This window comes from Propithecus coquereli, unplaced genomic scaffold, assembly GCF_000956105.1.
Source record: "Propithecus coquereli isolate 6110/MARCELLA unplaced genomic scaffold, Pcoq_1.0 Scaffold59, whole genome shotgun sequence".
Classification (NCBI taxonomy): domain Eukaryota; kingdom Metazoa; phylum Chordata; class Mammalia; order Primates; family Indriidae; genus Propithecus; species Propithecus coquereli.
This window is the reverse complement of record NW_012151840.1, coordinates 2,629,760-2,654,632: the sequence shown is the minus strand read 5'-3', so window position 1 is coordinate 2,654,632 and position 24,873 is coordinate 2,629,760. Positions and strand designations below refer to the sequence as shown.

Genomic DNA, 24,873 nt, shown 5'->3' with positions numbered 1-24,873 from the left:
AACCTACCAGTCTTTCTCCCTTAACTCCTCAGGTTCCTTCCTGTTCCCCACCCTATCCCGGAAAATCCCTAAAATAAGCAATTGCACTGGCTTAGAAAACAACTGGAACTTTATGGCAATGTGCTGTTATCTTTCCTGGGGTTAGTGCCTGAGTAATACCCCTTGAAAATTTCCCATCCCCTGAAGTGGGGTAACCAGCCCTCTGGGGCTGAACTCCTGACGAGTGTCAGAGAAGGGTCTGTGTTTGGCTAAGGGGCTGTAGCTTAGACCCCAGGGTCTCCAGGATCGACCCCAAGGCCAAAGGATCTAAAATCAGGATTCTGAATCCGGTGGTCACCTCCTCACACCCTTCCCTGGAGCAGCTGCCTCCGGAATGGCTCAAAGTCCTCAGGCACTGTGTCTGAAGAAGGGGAAATAAGTAACGTCAGAGGATGTGGCTCTCCTGAAAGAGCATGAGGGGTCAGGTTGATCTCGGTCTGCAGCCTCACCATTGCATCGATACTGGAGATTGGACCAAATGATGTTTTCTTGGGAGAAGCAGAATACACCGAGACGCCCCCCTCGCATGGATGTGTCAATGATCACCCCAGAATCCGCCACTAGCTGGGGTCCCTCATAGAGTTTCACCCTGTCCAGGATAGGAGTGTCTGTTGGTGCTAGGGTGCCAGTGGGCACTGTGCCACCATGCTGTGGGGGGGGGCCTGCTCTTCTCCAGCCCCCCTTGAGCTCACCAGGCCTGAGAGAGAAGGGAGGAAGGAAAGGGGAGGGAAGGGGGGTGCTTTTCTCAGGCCTGGGGCCCCTAGCTCTTTGTCCGGCCCCTTTTGCATCTCAAAGCACCAGCCACATTCCAAGCGAGGATTGGGTTGCCATGACGATGAGCACAATGGGCTGGGGGGTGAAGTCACCCGCTTCCCAGGCTCTAGTCCACCCCCTTTTATCCCCTGTCCTGGCACCCCACAGCCCCAGGCACCTTAAAGGGGAACCAACCCAGGTTGCTGGACTCTGAGCTCTTGGCCATGGAAAGTCCAGCCTCTTAGCAGGCCCATTTCTCCTCCCTTCCTGGTCATCCGCACTAACTAGGGGCACTTGTTGGAGGGAAATGCAAAGTTGTGGACAAAGTGCTGAAGAGGGAGGCCTGTGAAGTCTGGGCCTTGGTTTGCTCTTCTGTAAATGATGATCCCTTCCAGGTCAGACACTTTGATGAGGCAGGTTCTGGGCTGTACCAATTAAGGGGCCAATGTGATGCACCCCTCCACAGATTGGCCTGTGGCTGGGAGGCTCCCGGGAACTGTAAAGGGCATTTATGCCAATGCCCTTGTTTTACGGAGGGGAAAGTGGGGCAGGAAGGAGTGATTTGACCAACATTGCCTACAGGTTCTCCTGTCTGTGGTGAGAAGGGAGGTGGAGAGAAAGGGCCACGGTCCCCACCCATAGCACCAGGGAATTGAGTAGAGAGGAGGTCACTGGTGAGTCCCAGCTAAAGGGAAAGGAAAGACCCGGCCCGGGTCCCTCAGGTGGGCTCAGCCCCACTCCTCACCGAATGTAGCCAACTTGAGGCCGGTGCAGCAGCTGCCAGCGATAGGAGGTCTTATCACGCCAGCCCACGTTTCTTGGGTCAGTCCACAGCAGTCGTACCTGATCAGGAGTGTGGCCAGTATGCCACAGGGCATTTCGGAGGTGCTCACCTGGGCCAGACACTGATGTCACTGCCTGGGGAGCATTGGCAAAGACAATGGGTCAACCACAGGACCAGAGTAAGAGAGACAACAGGTTGGTAAGTGCAGGTGGGAAAGGGAGTCACGGGGGTCAGGAGAATGCTCTGGTGCCCTGGAGAGCTGACCTCCAAGTCAAATGTCTGGGTGAGAGGGTTCCCAGTCAGGCAGTGGGGTGAGGGGAGCCCTGGGGCTTGGGGGACAGAGCGCTGGGAAAGAGTCCTGGATTGGGGAATCTGGGTAGCTGGGGGACCTTAAGCTGTAGCCCGGGCTGCGCAACAGCCCGGAAAGGTGTGGCCTGCCAGTAGGTCTGCTCCGTCTGCTTCCACATGACCACATAGAAGCGGCCACTGTCCTGATAACTGAAGAGAAAGCCTGCGTAGTCATCATCAGTCACTGTGTTCACGTGGAAGGTGCCTTCAAAGTCCACACCATTGAAGGCCGTGTATCCTGGGGTAAGGGTTGGGAAAAGGTCAGGGGCAGCAAAGCTACTGGTGGCCCATTGTGGGATCTGCTACATGTGTGGCCAGCTTGGCCCGCTGCCTTCTCTCTCACCCCTTTGCCTACCCTCCCTGTCCACTTCCTACCCCACCCTCTGTAGGATTCCTCTGTTTGAAAATTATTGAAATTGCTGAACTGGGTGTCCCTTACATACCAACTGCCAGGCCAGGGTCACTGTTCATGGTCTGAACGATTTCCATGCCCTAGGGTTGTATGGTAAAGAAAAAAGCCATGATCCGGGTGCTTTACCCGACTTAGGCCCCACCTGGTAATCTAGTCTAATAGCACCTGCCCAGCCCACTGCCCTAAGTACCTGGTTGAGCACGACCCAGTTTGGGTCAATCTGAGCATCACCTTCCGGATCCAGGACGACGGTCTGATAGGCCCGAAAATCCGTGAGGGTTACCTCGGCACTTTCAGGACACACGTCCAGGGGGTCAACCACAGCATCATTGTCAAAGTCATCCTCACACACATCACCAACGCCATTACCTGGACAGAGTGAGGCTAGGTGCTCAGGAAGGTCCTAGTCACTCCCCATAGCCAACAGTACCACCTCTTGGGCCTTACATTCCTGGCCTCTTTCCCCACCTTGCCCTTCCTCACTCCCCAGCGGGACCTGCTGCCTCCCCCTGAGCAAAGCCCACAGCAGTCCAACCCTATCTGGGCCCCAGAGTTACCATCTGAGTCCTTCTGATTGGGATTGGGTACCAGGCGACAGTTATCAGGACCAGGAGGCACATAATCTGGAATGCCATCATTGTCATCGTCCCCATCACACTCGTCTCCAAGTCCATCATTGTCTGAGTCCAGCTGGGAGCTGTTTGGCAGCTGTGGGCAGTTGTCCTTGGTGTCCTGATGCCCATCCCCATCGCTGCTCAGAAGAAGAGGCACCAAATAAAGGCTCCAAAGGTAATCCCGGTCCTTCCCCTCTCTTTTGCTTTGCAGTCTCTCTGGAGTCTACCCTCCAGCCAGCCAGACCCCTTGCGGTCAGCCAGATGAGGTGAAGGTCCAGCAGTAGGAATGGAGGGTAGACTATGAGAATGACTTCCTGCTCAATAGTGTAGAGAATTAAGGCTAAATCATAGATGGACTTGAGAATATACTAGAGGAAAGTAAAATATCCCCTGTAAGACCTTGCATGTCTTGGCCAAGAGCCTACCTGTCTTCATTGGTGTCACAGACATCCCCCACCAGGTCGCTGTCTGCATCTGTCTGAGAGAGAGGGACCTGTTCTCACCATCTCCTCTTGACAACTCTGAAGAGGGTGACCTGACCACTTCCCATGCAAAGGGTTGGAGCATCATGCACCAGTCCCCTCACCCCTCACCATTCCCCTGTACCTGGGTAGGATTGCTCATTTCAGGACAGCTGTCACAAGCATCTCCCACCCCATCCTCATCTCTGTCTGTCTGTAGTGGGTTAGGGACTTTAGGACAATTGTCCAATCCATTGGGGATGCCTAGAAGACATGTGGGTAGCACCAGGTTGTCGTTAGAACATGCCAGGCTGGGCACGGTGGCTCATGCCTGTAATCCTAGCACTCTGGGAGGCCGAGGCGGGCAGATTGTTTGAGCTTAGGAGTTCGAGACCAGCCTGAGCAAGAGTGAGACCCCGTCTCTACTAAAAATAGAAAGAAATTAGCTGGACAACTAAAAAAATATAAATATTAGCCGGGCGTGGTGGCGCATGCCTGTAGTCCCAGCTACTTGGGAGGCTGAGGCAGGAGGATCGCTTGAGCACAGGAGTTTGAGGTTGCTGTGAGCTAGGCTGATGCCACGGCACTCTAGCCTGGGCAACAGAGTGAGACTCTGTCTCAAAAAAAAAAAAAAAAAAAGAACATGTCATACTCACTTTTCTAGGTTGGTGAAAGTCCTGAGCTTTGTCTCCTCACCCAGATGACAAACCGGTCAGGAAATCTGCCTGTTCCTTGTCTCACCCTCTAACCCACACCCTGCCTAACCCTACACTACACCCTATCTCACATTCCCATTGACATCTACTGCACGAAATCTCTCCTGGCCCAGGCCAGCTTCCTCAAGCATACCTTCCAATTCTCATAGACTCCTAGCCTCCCTGCTCCATCCCCACCTGTAACCAAATTCTTACAGGTCCCCCGGCCACCCCCTGAGCCCCAGGCCTGCACCATCCCCATCCACGTCGTTGTCACAGGCATCTCCTTCCCCATTGCCATCTGTGTCCTTCTGGTCATTGTTGGGAACGTTGGGGCAATTGTCACAGGCATCACCAAACGAATCTGTGTCTGAGTTCTGCTGGTCCTTGTTGGGGAACAGCCGGCAGTTGTCCTGGGCAAAAGGGTGGGAGAGGAAGGGTCAGGTCTGCCCCAAACCACTGGCCATCCTGCACCACCTTGTCCCTGTATCCTTGCCTAAGATCACCACCCCTGTGACAGTCCACCTGCTTGCCACGGGCCCACCCACCCAACTTCCATGTAGTCTACCTTGTCCAGGGCACCAGGTTTATGCCTCCCTAGTTTGGAGTATGGGGCCCTTCCTAGAGAGCTCCCAGGGGCCAGGGAGAGGCAGGATTGTGGGATGAGGAAAGGGACACAGAGAACAGGAGAGCAGAGGAGCTGCAAGAGGCTGGACAGTCACCTCGACATTCTTGATCCCGTCCCCATCAGCATCATCATCACACTGATCTCCAACACCGTCATTATCAGCATCTTCTTGCCCAGAGTTGGGTGTTAAAAGGCAGTTGTCCTAAAGTTCAGGGGAGGAGGATGGATGAGTTCTGGTCTGACCCAGCCTGGGGCTCCCCACCATGCTCACTCACCCACCTGCCCCCTGCACCTGCTTGCAGTGTTTGTTGTTGTCCATGCAGGGCAGTGCCTGGTCTGGGTAGCCATCGATGTCTGTGTCAGGCCCACACACGTTCCCGTTCCCTGCCCAGCCCACGTTACACTGGGGCAACACAAAGGGAAGGAGTTAGCAGTTCGGGCTGCCTCCCTTACCCCTCTGTCTTCCCTGCTCCAGGTTCTATTCTCCCCACCAACCAGTGCCTGGGCCCAGGCCCACCTCCCTTTCCCATGAAAGCCTCCAGCCCAGGCCCTGAACATAGTCCCGCCCCTTTCCCCAGATTCTCCCTTTCGAAACCCAGGCCCAGCTCACCTGGCAGGACACTGCACCATTGCGTTCAAAGAGACAGTGAGCATGGACATGGCAGGGGCTGTGGGCCGGGCTGTGGCAGGTCCGGGCTGGGAGGCAGCCCTGGCTCTGGTTGCCCAGGAAACCCAGGCGGCAGGGACCACACTTGAAAGAGCCCTAGGAGTGGGGAAGCGGTGTCTTAGGAAGGACAGTGAGCCCACCGAGCTCCCAGGACCAGCACCACCCCACCCGAGGGGTGGAGGATGGGCACTCACAGCTATGCCAGGTATATCAGTATCTCCTTTAGGCTTCATGACAACCTTTCAAGGTAGATAATAACCCCATTTTTCAAATGAGGAAGCTGAGGCTCAGAAAGGTTAAATAGGCCGGGCGCGGTAGCTCACGCCTGTAATCCCAGCACTCTGGGAGGCTGAGGCGGGCGGATCATTTGAGCTCAGGAGTTTGAGACCAGCCTGAGCAAGAGTGAGACCCTATCTCTACTAAAAATAGAAAGAAATCGGTCAAACAACTAAAAATAGAAAAAATTAGCCGGGCATGGTGGCGCATGCCTGCAGTCCCAGCTACCTGGGAGGCTGAGGCAGGAGGATCGCTTGAGCCCAGGAGTTTGAGGTTGCTGTGAGCTAGGCTGATGCCACGGCACTCTAGCCCAGGCAAGAGAGTGAGACTCTGTCTCAAAAGAAAAGAAAGAAAGGCCGGGCGCGGTGGCTCACGCCTGTAATCCTAGCTCTCTGGGAGGCCGAGGCGGGCGGATTGTTTGAGCTCAGGAGTTCGAGACTAGCCTGAGCAAGAGCGAGACCCCATCTCTACTAAAAATAGAAAGAAATTAATCGCACAACTAAAAATACATAGAAAAAATTAGCCGGGCATGGTGGCGCATGCCTGTAGTCCCAATTACTCGGGAGGCTGAGGCAGGAGGATTGCTTGAGCCCAGGAGTTTGAGGTTGCTGTGAGCTAGGCTGATGCCATGGCACTCACTCTAGCCTGGGCAACACAGTGAGACTCTGTCTCAAAAAAAAAAAAAGAGAGAGAGAAAGAAAGAAAGAAAGAAAGAAAGAAAGAAAGAAAGGTTAAATAACTTGCTAAGATCACAGCTAGTAAGAGGCAGAAACCAGAATTCCAAATCAGGTCCACATGAACAACTACTCTGTGTAGTGCCCTAGGGAAGGAGGAAGGGCAGCAGGAAATTGAAGCGGGGATTACACATTCCCATCACCCCAGGCACACTCAGGGTATTCAGCTCACCACGGTGTTGGTGCAGATGGAGTTTGGGTCACAGCCACCATTGTTACCATCGTTGCATTCATCGATGTCATTGCAGACCTGAAGGGGCAGACTTTGGGTGGAACCAGACCTATGGTGGGTCTCCTCAGATACAGCAGAGGGCACTGGTGTGGCCTTATCTGTGAACATTGATATTAAGCCCAGACCCGGAGCCGATGCAAAATCAGCCTGATCCCATTTATTACGGGATCCCACGTCCAACCCCAGAGCCCCTGGCCTTCACACAGCCAAGATCCCTGTCCACACACACCACCCAACCTGACCTGTTTGCTGGCCCGGGCATAGTCGATGCCCACGCCAGACACCTGTGTGCCCTTGTACCCTCGAGGACAGGCCTCACAGTGGAAGCCGGGCATGGTGTTGATGCAGCTGGAGCCCGGGAAACAGGGGTCAGCATGAGCACACTGGGGACCAGATGAGAAAGCAGAGGTCAGCCCCCCAACCTCTGGGAAACTCAGGCCCCTGCCTGTGATCCCAGAATCATTCTCCCCACCCAGCCGCATACCCAGCCTCCCTCTGTGCTCCCCTGCTGCCTCCCCATACCCCCGGCAAATGTCTCAAACTTGCCCTGCCGCTGCCCCAGCTCCTTCCCTGTGTGGCTTCAGTCTTTGCCCCAGGCCTTCTTTCTCTTTTGCCTTTTCTGGTCACTGACCTCTCCTGAACTCCAGGTTCTGCTCCTAACCAACATTCATCCCGCCCTCTTGGGCCCCCCTGACACCCTCACCCCAGCTTTCTGCCCTCTCCCACCTCATTGATGTCACTGCAGTGGGTGCCATTGCCCTGCAGGCCTGGCGGGCAGGGCCCACAGCGGTAGCCTGGGTACTCGTACACTTCCATGCAGTCCACGCCTCGGAAGCAGGGGTTGGGGCTGCAGTGGGAACGCTGCTCGTGGAAGCCTGGGGGGTGGGCACAGTCAGAGCCACCCACAGGTCACCATTCAAACCACAGGAAGGGGAAGCCATGGGGTGGGGAGCCCAGTGCTGCCATCTGGAGCCCTCCCCTGCTCTCCCACTCACCGCACACCTGACACTCCATGATGGTGTTTCGGATCAGGGACATTTCCTTTACCTGTAGAAGGATGGGGAAGAGTCAGCTCTTGGCATGTGCCACCCTGCCCTAGGATCAGTACCACCCCTTACCGCCCACCCAAACCTGGTCTCGGATATCATCCCGCAGCTCCACCAGGATCTGGTTGAAGAGAGTGAGTTGGGTGACCAGTGCCTTGGTCTGCTCTCCTGTCAGGGTCCAGGGCATGGAGAGGCTCAGAACTGGGGTGCCAGCCCTGGCCCCTCCTTGGGTAGTAAGGCAGCTCCTGCCACTGCTGCCCCCACCTTTAAACCCACCCCATTCCTGACTGAAGAGGACTTAGTTTCGGGCAGCTGCCAAAGCCTGGGGCCTCCTCCCCACTCTTGCCCCCTCTACTTCATGGTGGCCAACTCACCTAGAATGGAGTGCAGTGCGTTGGTCACTAGAGAGGAGAAGAAAACATAGTCAGGGGTGTGGGGTGGAGATATAAAGAGGGGCCTGGCTGGTGAGGAGAAGGAAGCAAGACAGGGACAGGGGCCGGATCGTCAGAATCCTGATGGGGTATTGGCTGCTGGGAAGGCAGAGCCGGCAGGCAAGCAGCACCGGCACTTTCTGTGGGGTGAGGGACCCTCTAAGGGAGTTGCCTCATAGGACGTCAAAATCCAAATCCTCCTGGTTCCCAGGCATGGCAGTAGCAGAAGAGATCCAAGTGAGAGGTGACCCCAAAGCAGGGCAAGGGCCCCAGTACAGTCCATACCCTGCCTCCCTCCCAAGCTTCCACATCAAGAGCGCTTTCTTTGAAATATCTGGGAGAAGTGGGTGTTTTATTTAGGTAGGAGCCTCTGAACATCCCTGTCAGAGAGACCAGGCACATGGGCAATGGCAATGCTCAGAGACACTGCTGCTCAGTGACAGCTGCCAATGGGAGCTAAAAAAGACCCGAGACCAGGATCTCATTTAGCCAAGAACAAGCAATTAACTTCCTCCCCACTGTCCCCCAGAGTTCCTCAGAGTTACATTCCTCTCTTGGATCGTTTTATTTTTCCAGACACCCTGGTAGGCAGGTTGACCTGAATGGGGAAATTTTTCTGAACCACACCTGGCTATATTGGAGATCACAGAGTCAAGAGGTGAAAAATTTGGGGTAACAGGGTCAGACACCCCAGGAATAGGCAAACCAAAGGAATAGTTGTTCAGGGGGTGGGAGGTCAAGAGGACAGGAGTCACCAAAGACCATAGGACCTGTGGTCCAGTGTCAGCAAACAGAAGTCTCTGCATTACCTGCACTGTGAATAGACTCGTCCCCTTGGAATGGACACTCGCTCAGGGCTCCTACCCGGGCCATGGACCCACCCAGAATAATTTTCATAGATTCCACAAAGCCCTGGGGGGACAGCAGCAGAGTAAGTGGGAGGATCTGCCACCTCCTCCCCCAACTGGTGCAAACTCTGTTTCCACAGAAACTCAGAGGGTCCTCCCTGCTCACCTGCATTCGCAAGTAAGCCTTCTGTCCAGTCCTAATCTCCAGCCCATCGACCTCTGCTGGAGGAATGGGGGCCAGTGCTGGAAGGCCAGTATGTTGGTCTCCCAACTTGCAGTCCACATAGAGCTGCAGCGCAGGGCTGGGTCGGGACGGGCCTCGGAGTCGCAGGAGAGCCGTGTGTGTGCGCCCATCAGCCAGGCCTGCTTGCTGTAGGTTCACGGCGTGGACTTTGCCATCCTCCCGCTGGTAGCGCACCAGTACTGCCCAGAAGGGGAGGTCAGTATGGGTACCGTACCCCATCCCATCTCCCAGTTGAGCCTTGGATCAACTCTTCTGGATATCACATCTCTAGGGCTACCATCCCTAATTCAGCTATGTATCTCTCAACACCTCGTACATAATAGGTACGCAATAATTGTTTTTTAAATTGGTTTAGAAACTAAGACATTCGTAGTCTCCAGATTGCTCTATCCCTAGGGTGGCAGCTAGTTCTGTACCCACTGAACTGCCCCGGGGATCTGAAGGACCTCTTCTATATCACTGCTGGGGCACAGAGACATGCCTCACCCTCCCTTCAGGCATCCCCAAGTATAACCTCCCATTCCTATAAATACGAGGCCCCCCGCATTGTTTGGATACCTGGCCTCTTGAAGCACCTCCTAAGCATCCCATACCACATGCCCCTGATGCCTAGGCACAGTCTGATAAGACCATGGTCTCCAGTGGAGGTCAAGGAGAATTGGGAAGCACTTGGGAGGGGGAGAAGGGAGAGTGCTCAAGGAGGTCACTGTCACAGGAAAGGAGATGCCCACCAGTCACCTTTATTGATCTTGCCCACAACAGAGGCCTCCAGCCATCGTGTGTTGTCTTGGCGAGAGTAGAGGCCAAAGAGGACACCACCCTGCTTGGGGGGCAGGCGGAAGGTGGACAAGAGGTAGATGTCTCCAGCAGTGAGCAGGGCTGTCCGGATCTTCTCTGCCACAGCTACCATCTGCCGGGACTCGCCCACAGTCAGCAGGTCAATTACTGGCCAGGCAGGAGTTATCAAGAGATCAGAGAAAGGGACCAAATGCGAAGGCCTGCCCTCTCCCCTGAGCCCTCAGGGGTGGGGCATGCCTCATCACCCCCAACCCCCACCACCAGGCAGCATTAGTCACATTCTCAAAACTCAACCCTCTTTGCTCTCAGAGGACAGAGGCATTGTACCTTTCTTTCCCTCATTTTTGCCTGCTACCACCTCTGGAAACCTGCATGCCTGAAGCTCACTTGGAAATACAGAAACAGCACTCCGCAAACTTGAGATGCCCCCACCAGGTGGCGCAAGGGAGATGCTGTGCTGATCTCAGGCAGGAGTGGCACCTGGTGCCCACAGCCCAGAAATGGGAGGCAGCTTCTCTTTCCACTGCTGGATTTGTTTTATTCCACACCCCAGTGGCCCTCTCCTCCCATCCTGGGGTCTCAGCACACCCGCTCTGAATACGAACAGCTGTCCACTGAAGCCTCTGACCCTCCCCCCATCTGGGCTGTCTCCCACGGGAATGTAGGACCCAGCTCCTCTGCCTCCTGTGTCCTGGCCAGTCTGTGGTTTCCCCTCTAGCCAGTAAAGAATCTGTGCCTGTGTCATCTGCTCCAGCTACCTCTCCCACACCCATGGGCCCATCCCACCACCAGACCTCCAGGAGAGCCCAGACCTCTTGTTCCCCACCCCTACCCTGTCCTTAGGCAGCAGGGCTGGGGAGGAAGATGAAGCTCAGGGACCCCCACAGTACATCCACCTCAGGCTGCTCTCCCAGACCCTGGGGTGCCTACAGATGCCCAGACCCCAACCTAGCCAGGCAGCCCTAGCATCCAGTTCCTGAGTCCTCTGCCCTGGCTCATGTCTGACCCTGGCCAGGTCCCATTCACCCACCACTCTCTGGTGCCCACTCCTCCCCACCAGCCCATAATTTCACCAACTCTAGGCACGATAACTCTTTCCTCCGACTCAATTTCAAGACTCTTTCCCTCTCCCCTTGCCCACATGTTCCCTGCTACCTGGGCTGAGGGAAAATGGGGAGGAGGCAGAGAGGGGTCTATGAGGATGGAGACAGGCTTACCCTGCAGGTCCTGACTGGCAGATGCGAAAGAGCAAAGAAGCAGAAGAGCCAGGGCCCCCCGAAGTTCCTGCGTCTCCATGCCGCTCAGCCGGCTCACTACCCCTGGCAGGCAGGCGGCTGGGAGGGGAAAAGGCTAGGCGGAGAGAGCAGGAGCGGGGGGCGGAGGGACCGCGGGGGGAGTCGGAGGGGGGGCCAGCAGGAGGGTGAGGGGGGGCTGAAACAAAGAGCTGCCAATCACCCTGGAGGCATCACCAACTCTGGGAACCAGGGGCACTGGGAAAGAGAGTCCCGGAGGCCTCCCTGCCTCCTACCCCTCCCTAATGGTCCTCTCCCCGTGCCTCCCTGTCATCCCATTGTTGGGGGTCTCAACACAGCACTACCGAATGCTACTGTTTTCTGGAAGCCATAGTTGGGGAAGGCAGGAAACCTTGGCAGAGGTTAGTGCCAGACAGGGGGCATTATTCCATAGCTGGCAGGAAAGGATGCCAAGGGAGTGGCCAAAACTAGATTGCTATAATGCCCAGGGATGCCCACATGGCATGAAGTTTGCTGCTCTGGCGGAGCAAGTGCTCTTTATTAGGGTGAGGGTCCCCTAACATGTGCATGTTCCTCCATTTTCCCCCATTCCTAGGAAAACTTGGGAGTCTGGAAGCGTCCGATGGGGACTGGAGAGAGAGTCTAAAACAGTGGTCAGTGAGGTCGCAGTGAAGAAATCAGGAAAGAGGAAAGGGACACCAGGGACAAGAGTAGACCAGGGGACAGGCCAGGAGCCAAGGACCAGATTGTGGAGCACTGCGGATACTAGCGGACCGGCCATGACCCGGATGAAGCGGAGGGTCGCCTGAGTTCCCGTTACCTAGGGAACAGCCGGCGAGCCCCACCTCCCCTCCCCCCACCCCGGCCCCAGCCCGGCCTCGGCTCCGGCCGCCGCCACCGCCCCTGTTTTGTTTCCATGGCGACAGGCGGCGCAGGGCCCGCTCCAAACATAACGCGCTGTGGAAAACATGCAGCTCGGGGGACCCCCCCGCGGTCCCCGATCGGGGCCGAGCCCCGAGGGGCCCCGGAGCAGTCCACGCCACGTGCAGTTTGGCAATAGTCCCCAGAGCCAGCCCAGGAGCCCAAGATCCCCCTCTCCTGGACCCGCTGCGCCTTCGGGGGTTCGGGGCTCCACTCGGCCGAGGCGCCGTGACTCTCCGAGGCGCGCCTGGCCGGCAGCCCTTTTCCGCTGCGGGGGCCGCCTCTGGATGGGCCGGCGGCCGCCTTCCCCCGAAGCTTGCTGCCCCGCCCCCCGCCGTCCCGCTGCCTCTCCAGACGCGAGAAGCCCCGCCTCCTCCGGGACCTCCCCAGGCCCCCCGCCCGGAGCGACCAGAGGGGCGGTGGCGGGGGGCGGGTCCGCTAGAGGGAGGGCAGAAATGCACTGGGAGGTGCTTCCGGGACAGAGGGCGGGCAAGATGGCGGCGCCCATGGAGCTGTTCTGCTGGTCAGGGGGCTGGGGGCTGCCGTCAGTGGACTTGGACAGCCTGGCCGTGCTGGTGAGGGATGGCGCCGGCGCCTTCTGCTGCGCCCTGGAGGACTGGGGAGGGGGCCGAACTGGCCGAGCATCCGAACTTTGCCAGGGCTCCTCAGCACGGGCGCAGCGGGGGAAACTGAGGCAATCAAAGAGTGTGCGTGGCTGATATGGGCTCAGCGCCCTAAGCCGTAGTTTCTTAAGCTTCGTGCTGCAATGGAAAGAGGCCTGGTCGAGGGTTCAGCAGATGGGTTCTAGTCCTTATTCATCCATTTACCAGTTGTGTGACCTTGGGCGATCCCGTCTCCTTCCCGGGTGCTGTTTCTTCACTCGGGGGTTTACTAGGCTGTACTATCTAAGACATCTCCTCCAGCTTAGCATTTCTGCCTTCTCAGCCCCCTATCCTCCTCCTTGCTGAACAGCATTACTGAGCCTACTATTTGTTGGAACAAATGGCCCATAGCCAGGCTCTGTAGAAAGTCTTGGAATCCGACAGACTTAGTTCACTTCATTCATTCACTCAGTCCTTCATTTAAAAAGCATGCATTAAGCTTCTTCCAAATACCAAATACCGCCTCGCAAAGATGAAAAAGACTTGGGCCCTCCCTTCAAGTTGTTAACAGAAAGCCAGACATGTAAGCAAATAAATGTAATAAAATGTTCAGGTTTAAGATACAAGTAGGAACAGACCACAGAAACTGCCAAAGAAGGCATGGTCAGTGCTTCCAAGGATACAGGTTAGGATAAGCTTCTAAGGATAGGTGTTCACCAGGTAGATGGCAGGAGAGGAAATAGAGGAAAGGATTTTCCTGGCTGACTTGTAATCATGGCCATGTCCATAATCTCTCAGCCCTGTATTGTCCATTTGTAAAATAGGAATGGTAATGTCTACTTCTTTTTTTAGTACTAAGGTTCTAAGCATAGGGCCTGGCACATAAGATATTCAATAAATATTATTTCTCTTTTTGATTCCGTTGTGGGGGCCGTGGCCCTGCCCCCTCTGCCTTCTGCCTTCCTTGCCTGCAGACCTATGCCAGATTTACTGGTGCTCCACTCAAAGTGCACAAGATCACCAACCCCTGGCGGAGCCCTTCAGGTACCCAGCATCGGGGGGGTGAAGAAGGGTGTGCACAAAGGGAGGAGCAAGAGAGAGGTGGGAATGCGTGGCAAATATGTATGGATAGGCAGCTAAGTGTCTGGTGGGCATACTTCTCTCTTAATGTCAGGAACTCTGCCTGCCCTTCAGACCAGTCATGGAGAGGTCATCTCGGTACCACACAAGATCATCACCCACCTTCGAAAAGAGGTAAGTGGCTTGGATACGGGGGCTGCCAGTGAGAGAAGTTCAGTGAGTTCAGTGCAACACATATTTATTGAGCACCAGACACATGCCAAGCTAGACGCAGGTGACCCAGAACATCAAGGAGCACACAGTCTGATGGGGGAGACACACAGGATGTCACTGTATTGCAGTAAAGCAGCAGGCCAGAGATTAAGCTTAGGGCACTGTGGGGACAACCAGAGGCACATCCAGAGGCACAGTACTGTCTAACCTGCTGGGCAGGGAGAGGGGCATAGGCTGATGACAAATGGAAGAGAAAGGAGAGTGAAGACAGCAATTGGCTCTGATGAGGACTTCAAGGGTGGGACTGGAGAGGGACTTACAAGGGCCACTTCCCTGTTTTCAGGGAGTAGGGCTGGATGTGGGGCTCAGGATGGACAAGGCTTAGAGCCAGGCTGGGTAAGTTGAAAGAGCATTGCAATAGGAGTGGGGAGGCCTAGGCTATGCTCTTCACTCTGTCATTGACTGTGCAGTCTTGGGCAAGCTACTTAACCTATCAGAGCTGTGCACTCCTTATTTATAAAACTAGGGGCTTAGCCAGCAAGCTTTCCACGGGTTCTTCTGTCACTCACAGTCTGGTTCCAGGAGAGAACACATGGTCAGAAATGGGATCCTCTTCCTTATTCCTACTTTCCCAAAGGTTAGGGAGCTGGGGAATGAATGAATATAGGCTTGAGAGGCCTGGAGAGAGGGGATCCGGATAAAAGCCAAAGTTCCTGGCAGGCCCTGGGCTACTATCCTGGTTCCTTATGTATGAACAGAGCTTTTCTAATTTCCAGCGTATTCTCCTAAATTATTTCCTAACAGCCACATTAAAAGAAAGAGATCTTTATCTCCATTCCACAGGGGAGAAATGAGGCTCCAAGAGATGTAAGGACCATGCTCATGAGGTTATTTGGGGACAAAGCTTACTCAGGATGTGGAGGGGGATGCTGAGGAGCAGAGACTGGGAAGGTGGGGCAGACTGAGACCTGGGGGTATAAGTGGAATGTGTATGTGGTGGTGGCGCCTGGGCCATGGAATGAAGTGGAAGAAACAGCCAAGAGCTGGGCATTGAGGCAACAAGCTGGGAGGCCCTGGGCATGGGTTCACTGGGTCCAGGGAGTGTGAGGATGGCATCGCCTAGTTCCTGAGGCATGGAATGAGGCCCAACCTGCATCTGAGCTCCACTCTGCTAGCTTTGTGGTGTCTGGATCGAGAAAGTTACTGTTAGAAAGTTGCCGTCAGCAGGCATGCTGCCAGCTTTCCGTGGAAACTCTGGGAGCTACTCCTAGTTTGTGGCCGGGCCTTCCTTCCTCCCCGCAATGGGCACAGGACCTTGACGGCCAATGGGCTCCAAGGCCCAGGCTTTCTGCCAACAGCAACAGGCTACTGGCTGGGCCGAGGCAAGGGGGCCTCAGCAGGAAAAGCTCCTTGCTCTACCTCCACTACACTCAGAGGCCAGTGATGGGGGTAGCAGACAGGATTCCTCCCTCCCTGGCAAAGTGCCCCTGCGGTCCCCCAGTGTCCACCTCATGGATATTTCCTCCACAGAAGTACAATGCCGATTATGATCTGTCAGCCCGGCAAGGGGCAGACACCCTGGCCTTCATGTCTCTGCTGGAGGAGAAGCTGCTCCCAGTGCTGGTGAGTGTGCCAGGCCTGCCAGCATTCACGGCCAGCAGGGGCGAGGGTCAGGCGCACACACACCCACACACAGGCTCAGAGCAGTGTGGGGGTCAGAAGCCCACCCTGAATCAGGCAGGTGCACTGGCTTAGCCTGCCTCTTCCTTCCCACCTACCCAATCCAGATACATACTTTTTGGATAGACAGCAAGAACTATGTGGAAGTGACCCGAAAGTGGTATGCAGAGGCTATGCCCTTTCCCCTCAACTTCTTCCTGCCCGGCCGTATGCAGCGGCAGTACATGGAACGGCTGCAGCTGCTGTGTGGGGAGCACAGGCCTGAGGACGAGGAAGAGCTGGAAAAGGAGGTAGCTCTGGGACAGGGGGCTGTTGTACAGAGATGAGCCCCAAGGACGATGGCCAGGAATGGGAGTGCCTAGGAGGGGAGGTGGCACTGTTCCCGCAGCCGCAAGCCTACCTGTGTCCTCCCTATAGCTGTACCGAGAGGCTCGGGAGTGCCTGACCCTTCTCTCTCAGCGCCTGGGCTCTCAGAAGTTCTTCTTTGGAGATGCGTGAGTCTCACTCCGGGGGGGGAGTGGGTAGCTTGGAAGAAGATACAGGTTCAGATGTAGCCACTGGGGCTGGGGCTGGGGTGGGCACAGGCTCTGGACATGAGGTCCTCAGGACAGACACTGGCTCTGGTGACAGTGGGGCTGTGTGTGGGGCCAGAGTCTCCTCAGAGGTACAAGAGGGTAGGGTGGGAGGGCAGCCAGGCACAGGAGGGGCCTGCAGGGCTGTGGGACACTCAATGTGCCCTTTATGCAGCCCTGGGATAGAGCCCCATTCAGGTCGAGGCTGGCGCCACCTGGGGAACTCTCTCCATACCAGGTCCAGAACTGTGTGTCCTGTCCTTCCCTGGTGGCCCCCTACTGCCCAGAGCCCACTTCCAAGGCTGTCTCTTCCTCCAGCTCTAGCTTCCCCCGTCTGCCTCAGTTGTCCTCCTCCATCCCACCCTTCTCTCTCTGCCCCAGCCCTGCCTCCCTGGATGCCTTTGTCTTTAGCTACTTGGTCCTGCTGCTGCAGGCAAAGCTGCCCAGCGGGAAGCTGCAGGCCCACCTGCGGGGGCTGCACAACCTCTGTGCCTACTGCACCCACATCCTCAGCCTCTACTTCCCCTGGGATGGAGGTAAGGCACAAATGGGCGAGGACAGCCCTGGGGAGAGTGGGCAGGGATCCAGGAACTAGCCCCCTGCCCACCTTCCTTCCTTGTTCTTCAGCTGAGGTGCCACCCCCACGCCAGACACCAGCAGGCCCAGAGACTGAGGAGGAGCCATACCGGCGCCGGAACCAGATCCTCTCTGTGCTGGCGGGGCTGGCAGCCATGGTGGGCTACGCCCTGCTCAGTGGCATTGTCTCTATCCAGCGGGCAACGCCAGCCCGGGCCCCAGGTACGCAGGCCCTGGGCATGGCTGAGGAGGATGAAGAGGAATGAATTGTCCACATGCTCCCAGGACTGATTTTTTTTCTACTCTCATGCATTCCAGAGGCCTCTGTGCCTCCCCATTGTTGGTATAGCCGGAAATGGGGTGCTCCCCCTCAGAATAAAGCTGCTCACACAGACTGGAATCATATGTTCTCTCCTTTAAGGGGCTGCCAATTTTCCTAGCTGGTGCCATGGGAGCCAGCTGGGTGCTTCAGCCTATCCAGGGGCTCTTGGCTTCTACACAGGCCCAGTTCTGCATCTCCAGGAAAGTCAAACAGCCCCAGTTTTGGGTCCAGCTTTCCTAGTCTCTTCCTTTCCTTAGCCCTCCTCCTCCCCATCTTGTGTTTGTACAGACAATGAGCTCACCCTGGGCTTGGGCCCAGTTTCCACAAGCAACCAGCACAGCACACGCTCACACAAGCATGGGGGCTGGGGGCACCGGGGCTTCCTGATCTTTCCCTAGGGGACTCCAGCCCCTGGCACCAACTCAAGGGGAGAGTGAGTCACCCAAACCACTGTCCCTGGGCTTACATCACTGCAAGCTCACCCTGGCTCTGCTGTGCCCTCTTTAACTACAGATAGCATCTTAGTTGACTCTGTCCCTTTAATGTCCATGCGGAGCCCTGGTGCCTCCTCGAGTGTCTGCTGCATCACTGGCGACGCCACAGGTAGGTGTGAATGGAGTAGCCAGGTGAGATGGTCTCCAGGAAGCCCACGGCAGGATCCTTGATGGTAAGAGGCACGTCCTTAGAGGAGCTAGAGAGGGGAGAGGAGAAGCTGAGAGTGTGATCCTGCCAAGGCCCACCACCCTGTCTTCAGCCCAGGACCCTGCTGTTGCCCTTACCGGTTCAGCACGACCACAACTGCTACAGAGCCATCCGGATGTATCAGTGCCACTGTGTCCAGGTTGTTCTTCTCACTGGCAACCAGCCCCACTCTCTGGGAGCCCTCAGGAATGAACTTGCTGAATGTGGGGAATGGGCATCATCAGGGACCCTGGCCCAGCCCTCCTGGCACTCAGGACATCTCCCATCAAACCCTCATCTAAGGAGTAACCCATCCTCCTACCCCATAACCCCTGCCAGAGCTCTGCCCTGAGTCTCTTGGCCTCGAGCCATGCTGCCGGGCACTGGCGCTGCCTTCCCACATTGCTGCCCCAGCGTCAGGCATTCCGGGGTTGTCTATGTCTCTGATGCCACCTAGTCACTTCCTGCCTAGGTGGCGCAAGAGAGGATGGGTGTACCTCTCCCAAGTTTCCCATCCTAAACACATTCCTGCTCCTTCCTGGTATGGGGTGATGTAAGTCCAATGTGGGCCATGAAGGGCCTGGTATTGAATGGGTGCCTACCCTCCACTCACCTGAAGTGGCCAAGGTGGTAGAACATGGGCTGTTTGTAAAACGTGTCCTTGGTGATGTCCACAATGATGGGGCTATCAACAAAGTTGCGCACCCAGTTGGGTCCTCCCTCAGGGTTTAAGGCAAGGTTCCAATCGGTCCAGCCGACAACATGGTACAGGAGATTCTAGGGTAGGGACAAGGGCAGAGACAAAGGCTCAACACTGGAGGTCCCCAGAGAGTATAGCTAAGGGTTGCATGAGGGGGGGGTTGTGGGCAGCTCAGCCCTGGGAGCCGGGCGTTCTGTCTCTTTAGTATCTAAGGAGGGGGATCACGAAGTTGGCGACATCTCAAGGGAAGCTGGGAAAGCTGAGGCCCGCATAGCTGCCCGAGACCCAAGCATCTAGAAAAAGGGTGATGGGGTATGCAGGTCTGTGAAGGAAAAGCAAGATAGTGAATCATGGTTTCCCAAAATTGCCTCAAAGGGCAAGCGGGCTGGGGAAAAGTTGGAGAGGAAGGCCTTCTGTCGGCCTTCAGTGAGACTAGGAAGGGTGTGAGGTCGTCTGCTTTGCCGGAGGGAGACTGGGTGGCTCACCGTGATGATGCTGTGGCTGTACTGCATCCCTCGATCCCAGGAGCCGAGACGCACACTCTGCTCCCAGAACTTGGAGCCCACACAGGCCTCTGAGGCAAAGAGCGTGATGTTGGGGAACAGGCGGTGTGTCTCCCCCAGGGTGGCTTTTGCTGGAGCCAGAAAGTCCAGGTACCAATGCACAGCAATGCCATGAACATACTTAGCTGCCTCTGGGTCTGCCAGCACCTGCAAAGGGAAGGACCACTGGGGAAGGGGAGCCACTGACCCTGGGCCCTGCACAGAGGATTCTGAAAAAGGAACTAGGAATCCTGAGAAACAGGTGGGGGGAAGAATGCACTAGAGGGGGTTAAAGCACCTGCCACTGGAATCCATGGGGCCCTGGAGGTCCAGAGGGGGTGGTGCTCTAGGAATCAATAGTTGGGGCAGGGAAGACACTTTAAGTTTGGGAGCCAGCCATTTGGATGCTGGATTTGGAGGTCACTGGGCCTTACCACCTGTGCCCAGCGGGGCAGCAGCAAACGTTGGTCATCCAGCATGAACACACGGACGTCGCGGTGAGTACTGTTGGCGAGGGCAGGGCCCAGGTCACGGGCAATGAAGTCTCGCTGATGTTCGGGGGTAAAGCCTAGGCATTGGAAGGGGTACCCACTAATCAGCCCTGCAGAAGGCTCATTTTCGGTTGTCACTGCCCAGAACTTTAACTTATGTTCAGCATAGGCATCCAGGAACCTGGCAGGAGAAAGGTCATGAATGATCAGACCAAGAAAGTAAACCAAGACCTTAGGGAATAGGAGGCCCGATGGAGGGAGGAAACTGACGGGTCCACATCTGAAGGGTCCAGAAGGTAAAAAGGTGATCTGGGGAGAGGCAGACCTGGAGATGGAACCAGGTCAAGGGGTGGGACGTAGACCAGGATATCCAAAGGGGAGGCTGGTCCAGACCCCATGGCCTTGCTAATCTCTTACTTGACAAAGTAGTTGGCCCAGGTCTGGTGATAGATATCCCCTGGATGACCCTTGAGTGACCCCTTCCCATTCACTGCCCCATTGGTCTTGAGCCAAGTGGGTGATGTCCAGGGGCTGCCAATGAGTGAGATGGGACGTTGCGACAACTTCAGAGCTCGATGAATCAGGGGTATCTAACGACAAAGGTAGTGAAAAGAGAGACACCCAGAGTTGGAACACAGACAGACTGGCCGAACCAGTGCATCAGGTATAGCCATTAGCCCCCACCCTCCCACCCCCAGGACGAAACAGAGAGCAGGGGGTAGGTTCTGTCTTTCTGCCCCAGCCTGAAGCTTCTCAAGCGCCAGACATCAATGCTGTCAGGGCCTGAGGCAGCCAGAATACCCACCTTGAGCTTGGTATCTTCCTCTGGGAGGCTGAAGTTGTGCAACTGGAAGTCATCAGGGGTGTCATCATAGGTGTAGATGCGGATGGAGAAGTCACAGCTGGCCATGGGTATCCGTAAGATGTTATATTCAAGTCCTACAATAAAGAGTGACCAAGATATGGGAGTCAAGTCGATGGACTATGGGATTGACTTATCAATTTCCAGCTCTCAATTGTGTCTGAGTCAGGGCCAAAGGGAACTTGAGCTCCTGGCTTGGGGCCTGTGGAGGTCAGCACGTGGGTTAAACACAGCCCTTCTGAGCCCAAGAGCCCCCAAGCACTTAGCAGAAGACTGGCAGGGCAGTCTTACTACACCGGGCCTTAAGAGAGGAACAAAATGCCAGGCATGGGTGGAAGTCAGGATCTATGGAAAGTATCAATTGCACTGTGTCATCTTGTCCCCCTCCTCACCTTCTTCAGAGAAGTACGATTTAAGTAGCAAATTCTGGGCAGGAGGCGACAAGGCAAGGATGTTGAGAGCAGCGGCATCTGTCACGGCCCCTCCAAATCCCTTCACTTTCTGGAACTTCTCTTCTGGCTGCAGGGTCAGTAGGAGCCCTGAGGATACCCGCAGAGAATAAAGAGTGTCAGTGTACAGGGGAGAAACTCCATGGTGATCACTGGCATGATTTAGCTCCAGGAGGACCCAGCCAGGCTCAGGGGTGAGGGATGGAGTGGTCACCTGTGCCCGTGCGATTGGCCCCGATGGTCCCCGTACTCAGTTCCATCCGACGCCCACTGCGTGTACTCTCGTAACGGCTGAAGGTGCCAGGAGCAGGAAAGGTCAGAGGGTCAAGAGAGTCACAGTATGTGGCATTGCAGACACAGACCACCGAGCTGTAGCCGAAGCTTTTAGGGATGCAGGGGCGGGCACCTGGGAGGGAGGGAGCACAGCACAGGCGAGGGCTGAGTTAGGACACAGAGAACAGACACACTGCCTGGGAGACACTGGACACTGAAGGCTGGTCTCAACCACACGAAAGGGTTTATTGAGCACCTACTAAAAGTCTACTACCAGTGTACTAGAAGGCTACAAGGTGGAAGGGAGCCTCAGTACCACCTCCCCCCTCCTGATTCACTCACCTGATGCCCAGGACACTGCCTGAAGTAGAAGCAATCCTGCGAAGCTGGCAGCCATGATGCCTACCCTACCCAGGTGCTTGGGGCATTCCTGAGAACAGAATGAGGAGTGGCTGAAAGGCAAGCCCCTCTCCACCCCTCTACTCTGCCTGGGCAGGGCTTAGCTGCATATGGGAGCCCATGGCCTCGTCTCCCACCTTTATTTGGGATGGGACAGGGCCCACAGGCACCTGGGCACAGCCCTCCCTGCAACCCCTCTGCTGGTGACAGCTCTGCCCACCCCAAACCAGGACTCTCCACACCCCTCTTCCAATCTGTTTCAACCTCAACCCCTCCCTCCCTCCCTCCATTTGTGCCCTGCTCAAAGACAGTCTCACATTCATTGAATTCCAAACCCTGAATGGCCAGGATTCCAGGAGCAGTGTGACAAGGCTGATTAGGACCCCTGCCTGGCCTATTTACCTCTCTGGAAGGACTCAAAAACTTCATCATCTCAGGGTCACCAGATGAGAAGACTGCAGGGGTTCCAGAGTGTCTGAGGGATAGAGGATCCACTAAATAAAAGCAAGGATGCAAATACCTGCCGTAGCTATAGACAGCAGGTTAGTCCTGCGAGTTAATTCCGGCTTCATGACGTGTCAGTCATGTGATGACTATGGGAGCATCACATGATACAGGAAGTGAGGCAATTGCGTCCATATTTCTAAAGGGCAATTGGCTTCCACCGGATGGTGGAGATTATACACCCTATGAAACTCTGAAAGGCATGTGTAATGACAACTTTAGGAAGAGCCTAGAACAGAGATTTGAGTAGAGAATTAGGTAGGGGCTCCTAAATGCCAGAGGATGGGAACCACGGCAGGCCCCCTGCTTTCTTGAGAAAAATTTCAAAGTGATACTAATAAAAAGAGGTTCACTGTGCAAAATACTGAGGCCACCAAGGTGTTTAAGATAGTCTTTGCCCTGTAGAGGCCCATGAGGCATGGGAATCAGATGCTTACACAGATTATTTACGGATAAAGACAGAAATGGTAACACGTGTACATGGAGCGCTCCTCCAGACAAGGAGGGACGCTTCGTGGGCGGGGAGTTATCAAGGAAGGCTTCCTGGAGAAGGTGGGGGTTATTATTAAATACTCAGTGATTGGCTCACGCCTGTAATCCTAGCACTCTGGGAGGCTGAGGCGGGCGGATCGTTTGAGCTCAGGAGTTCGAGACCAGCCTGAGCAAGAGCGAGACCCCGTCTCTACTAAAAATAGAAAGAAATTAATCAGACAACTAAAAAAATATATACAAAAAATTAGCCGGGCATGGTGGTGCATGCCTGTAGTCCTAGCTACTCGGGAGGCTGAAGCAGGAGGATCGCTTGAGCCCAGGAGTTTGAGGTTGCTGTGAGCTAGGCTGACGCCACGGCACTCACTCTAGCCTGGGCAAAAAGTGAGACTCTGTCTCAAAAAAAAAAAAACAATACTCAGTGAAGTGCAGGGAGGTGGAACTGCACAGTGGGATGGCGGGACTGAAGAGGAGAGTGGTCAGCATTGCTCTTCTGTGGCCTCCCTTGTTTCATCATCAGATACAGATTGTGATATTAATAACTGGACGGGGAGGTTTGGAAAGTGTTGTACAAAGTTACATCCTCTTCAGAAGTTAGTTGTCCATGATGTTGCCTCATGAAGCACGTCAAAGGAGATTTAATGGGAGTGACACACATAGTCAAGACCCAACTAATTCCAGCTCTCTAAGCCTACTTCCGCGCCTGTGCCCATTGGGGGCAGTACCACACCCTCACAGGGGCATTACTGCAGCGAGATGAGCACCGTGCCTGGCACTCAGTTGCTGCTGGAGAACTGTCTTTTCTGTTCTTCAAATTATCTCAGAAAGATCCAGATACACCCCTGGCGAAATTGATCATTTCTTTGTCTAGGTTCCTACAGTACATAAGTATACTCTTAGTGAGACAGCAAGGTTCAAATCCCGACTCTACCATTTACTAGCTGTTTGACCTTCAGTAAATTTCTTAATAGCACTAAGCCTCTGTGTCTCATCTATAAAAAGGGAGTGATAGCTCCTACCTCAGAATTACCGTGAGGTTTCAGTGCGATAACGTGTGTCTAATACACTGCTTGGCACCAAATATTGCAACAAGTTAGGTCTGTGTTTATGGAGTTCCTTGAAGGAACGTCTTACTCATTCTAGGTAGCTTCCATATCCTTGTAAACAGCCTGGCACAGGGGTAGGTACCAAATTGTTGAATTGAATTGAACTACTTGCTTCACTATGTCAGTATCCACCCCTTGCAGACTTCCTGTTTTTCCAGGAAATGTGGCACTGGACTTATCCTAGGTAGGGCAGGTGATATCTAGTACCTTACTTCCCTCTGGTTGATTCATTCCACAAATATTTCTTGGGCACATTCTACATTTGCCTCTGCCTGCTGTGCTGGGTTTAAAGCCTCCCTCTGCAGGAAACAGTTTGTGAATTTCTTCTTTTTATCCTTCAGTTTGGAAAATTTTTCCAGGGTGAATACCATCTCACCTTTCAAATTTCTTGCACAATGTGATTTGTCCTTGAGGATTTTCTATTTTATTTTCTAAGTAATGTTACTTTTAATAAGGACTAATGTTTATTGTGTCAAAGATAAAATTATAGCAAATTTAGTTTAAAGATCTCAGTTGGCTCTAATTGTGATTCCAGAATTGGGCGACATTTCATTCTATAAAATAGAATAAGTGTTCCAATGAGTCCAGCAGAGGAGGTTGGTTTTATAAACAGAAAAAGGGCTAAAAAAAAAGCAGAAACAAAGAACAAAAAGCTGATTGGTCTTTGGTCATTTTATTTTATTTATTTATTTATTTATTTTTCTGCCTGCCCCCCACAAGTCTTTGGTCATTTTAAAGTTATTTCCTTGTAAGGCCAGGACAGGAGACAGAACAACAGAAAGGTAACAATAGAAAATTAACATCAGGTTACTCTTTGTTGTAAGGATTAAAACAGAGTGAAGGGGCAGGCATGGTGGCTCACACCTGTAATCCTGGCACTCTGGGAGGCCGAGGAGGGAGGATTGCTTGAGCTCAGGAGTTCGAGACCAGCCTGAGCAAGAGCGAGACTTCGTCTCCACTGTAAGTAGAAAGAAATTAGCCAAACAACTAAAAATAGAAAAAATTAGCCGAGCACAATGGCACGTGCCTGTAGTCCCAGCTACCCGGGAGCCTGAGGCAGGAGGATCGCTTGAGCCCAGGAGTTTGAGGTTGCTGTGAGCTAGGCTGATGCCACGGCACTCTATCCCAGGCAAGAGAGTGAGACTCTG

General features: G+C 54.6%; 3 protein-coding genes across 6 annotated transcripts in view; 1 reads left to right on the top strand and 2 right to left on the bottom strand.

The window, feature by feature from the left end:
• Nucleotides 1–91: 91 nt before the first annotated feature.
• On the bottom strand, nucleotides 92–11,417 carry THBS3 (thrombospondin 3). 3 transcript variants are annotated; one of them, XM_012658900.1, is made up of 23 exons: nucleotides 11,228–11,417; nucleotides 9,951–10,157; nucleotides 9,135–9,391; nucleotides 8,930–9,032; nucleotides 8,064–8,090; nucleotides 7,775–7,857; nucleotides 7,639–7,690; nucleotides 7,370–7,518; nucleotides 6,886–7,026; nucleotides 6,584–6,661; nucleotides 5,345–5,497; nucleotides 5,027–5,137; nucleotides 4,829–4,936; nucleotides 4,360–4,519; nucleotides 3,557–3,675; nucleotides 3,376–3,428; nucleotides 2,894–3,087; nucleotides 2,527–2,705; nucleotides 2,368–2,416; nucleotides 1,966–2,162; nucleotides 1,538–1,710; nucleotides 489–628; nucleotides 92–400 (listed from the first exon to the last, which is right to left on the bottom strand). In XM_012658900.1, exons 1-23 carry the CDS (start codon nucleotides 11,304–11,306, stop codon nucleotides 342–344), a joined length of 2,871 nt encoding a protein of 956 aa, XP_012514354.1. In that variant the 5' UTR covers nucleotides 11,307–11,417; the 3' UTR covers nucleotides 92–341. The 3 variants fall into 3 exon arrangements, with proteins under 3 accessions (XP_012514354.1, XP_012514355.1, XP_012514356.1); XM_012658901.1 differs by lacking the exon at nucleotides 8,064–8,090; XM_012658902.1 differs by lacking the exons at nucleotides 8,930–9,032; nucleotides 9,135–9,391.
• Nucleotides 11,418–12,168: 751 nt separating this feature from the next.
• MTX1 (metaxin 1) lies at nucleotides 12,169–17,301 on the top strand. Of its 2 annotated transcripts, XM_012658745.1 has the most exons (8): nucleotides 12,169–12,759; nucleotides 13,761–13,830; nucleotides 13,961–14,040; nucleotides 15,610–15,702; nucleotides 15,867–16,049; nucleotides 16,177–16,253; nucleotides 16,713–16,867; nucleotides 16,959–17,301. In XM_012658745.1, exons 1-8 carry the CDS (start codon nucleotides 12,232–12,234, stop codon nucleotides 17,171–17,173), a joined length of 1,401 nt encoding a protein of 466 aa, XP_012514199.1. In that variant the 5' UTR covers nucleotides 12,169–12,231; the 3' UTR covers nucleotides 17,174–17,301. The 2 variants fall into 2 exon arrangements, with proteins under 2 accessions (XP_012514199.1, XP_012514197.1); XM_012658743.1 differs by lacking the exon at nucleotides 15,610–15,702 and having other exon boundaries at nucleotides 12,232–12,759.
• Nucleotides 17,302–17,750: 449 nt separating this feature from the next.
• GBA (glucosidase, beta, acid) overlaps nucleotides 17,751–24,873 on the bottom strand; it is a 12,304-nt gene continuing 5,181 nt past the window's right edge. The window contains exons 2-12 of the mRNA XM_012658746.1: nucleotides 22,029–22,101; nucleotides 21,570–21,657; nucleotides 21,169–21,360; nucleotides 20,898–21,044; nucleotides 20,449–20,582; nucleotides 20,061–20,233; nucleotides 19,587–19,824; nucleotides 19,096–19,320; nucleotides 18,524–18,687; nucleotides 18,009–18,128; nucleotides 17,751–17,920 (exon numbers count right to left, since the gene is read on the bottom strand). Coding sequence (XP_012514200.1) covers nucleotides 17,815–17,920; nucleotides 18,009–18,128; nucleotides 18,524–18,687; nucleotides 19,096–19,320; nucleotides 19,587–19,824; nucleotides 20,061–20,233; nucleotides 20,449–20,582; nucleotides 20,898–21,044; nucleotides 21,169–21,360; nucleotides 21,570–21,657; nucleotides 22,029–22,058 — 1,617 coding nt within the window. The 5' untranslated portion in view covers nucleotides 22,059–22,101 and the 3' untranslated portion in view covers nucleotides 17,751–17,814. The remainder of the gene's footprint in view (nucleotides 17,921–18,008; nucleotides 18,129–18,523; nucleotides 18,688–19,095; nucleotides 19,321–19,586; nucleotides 19,825–20,060; nucleotides 20,234–20,448; nucleotides 20,583–20,897; nucleotides 21,045–21,168; nucleotides 21,361–21,569; nucleotides 21,658–22,028; nucleotides 22,102–24,873) is intronic.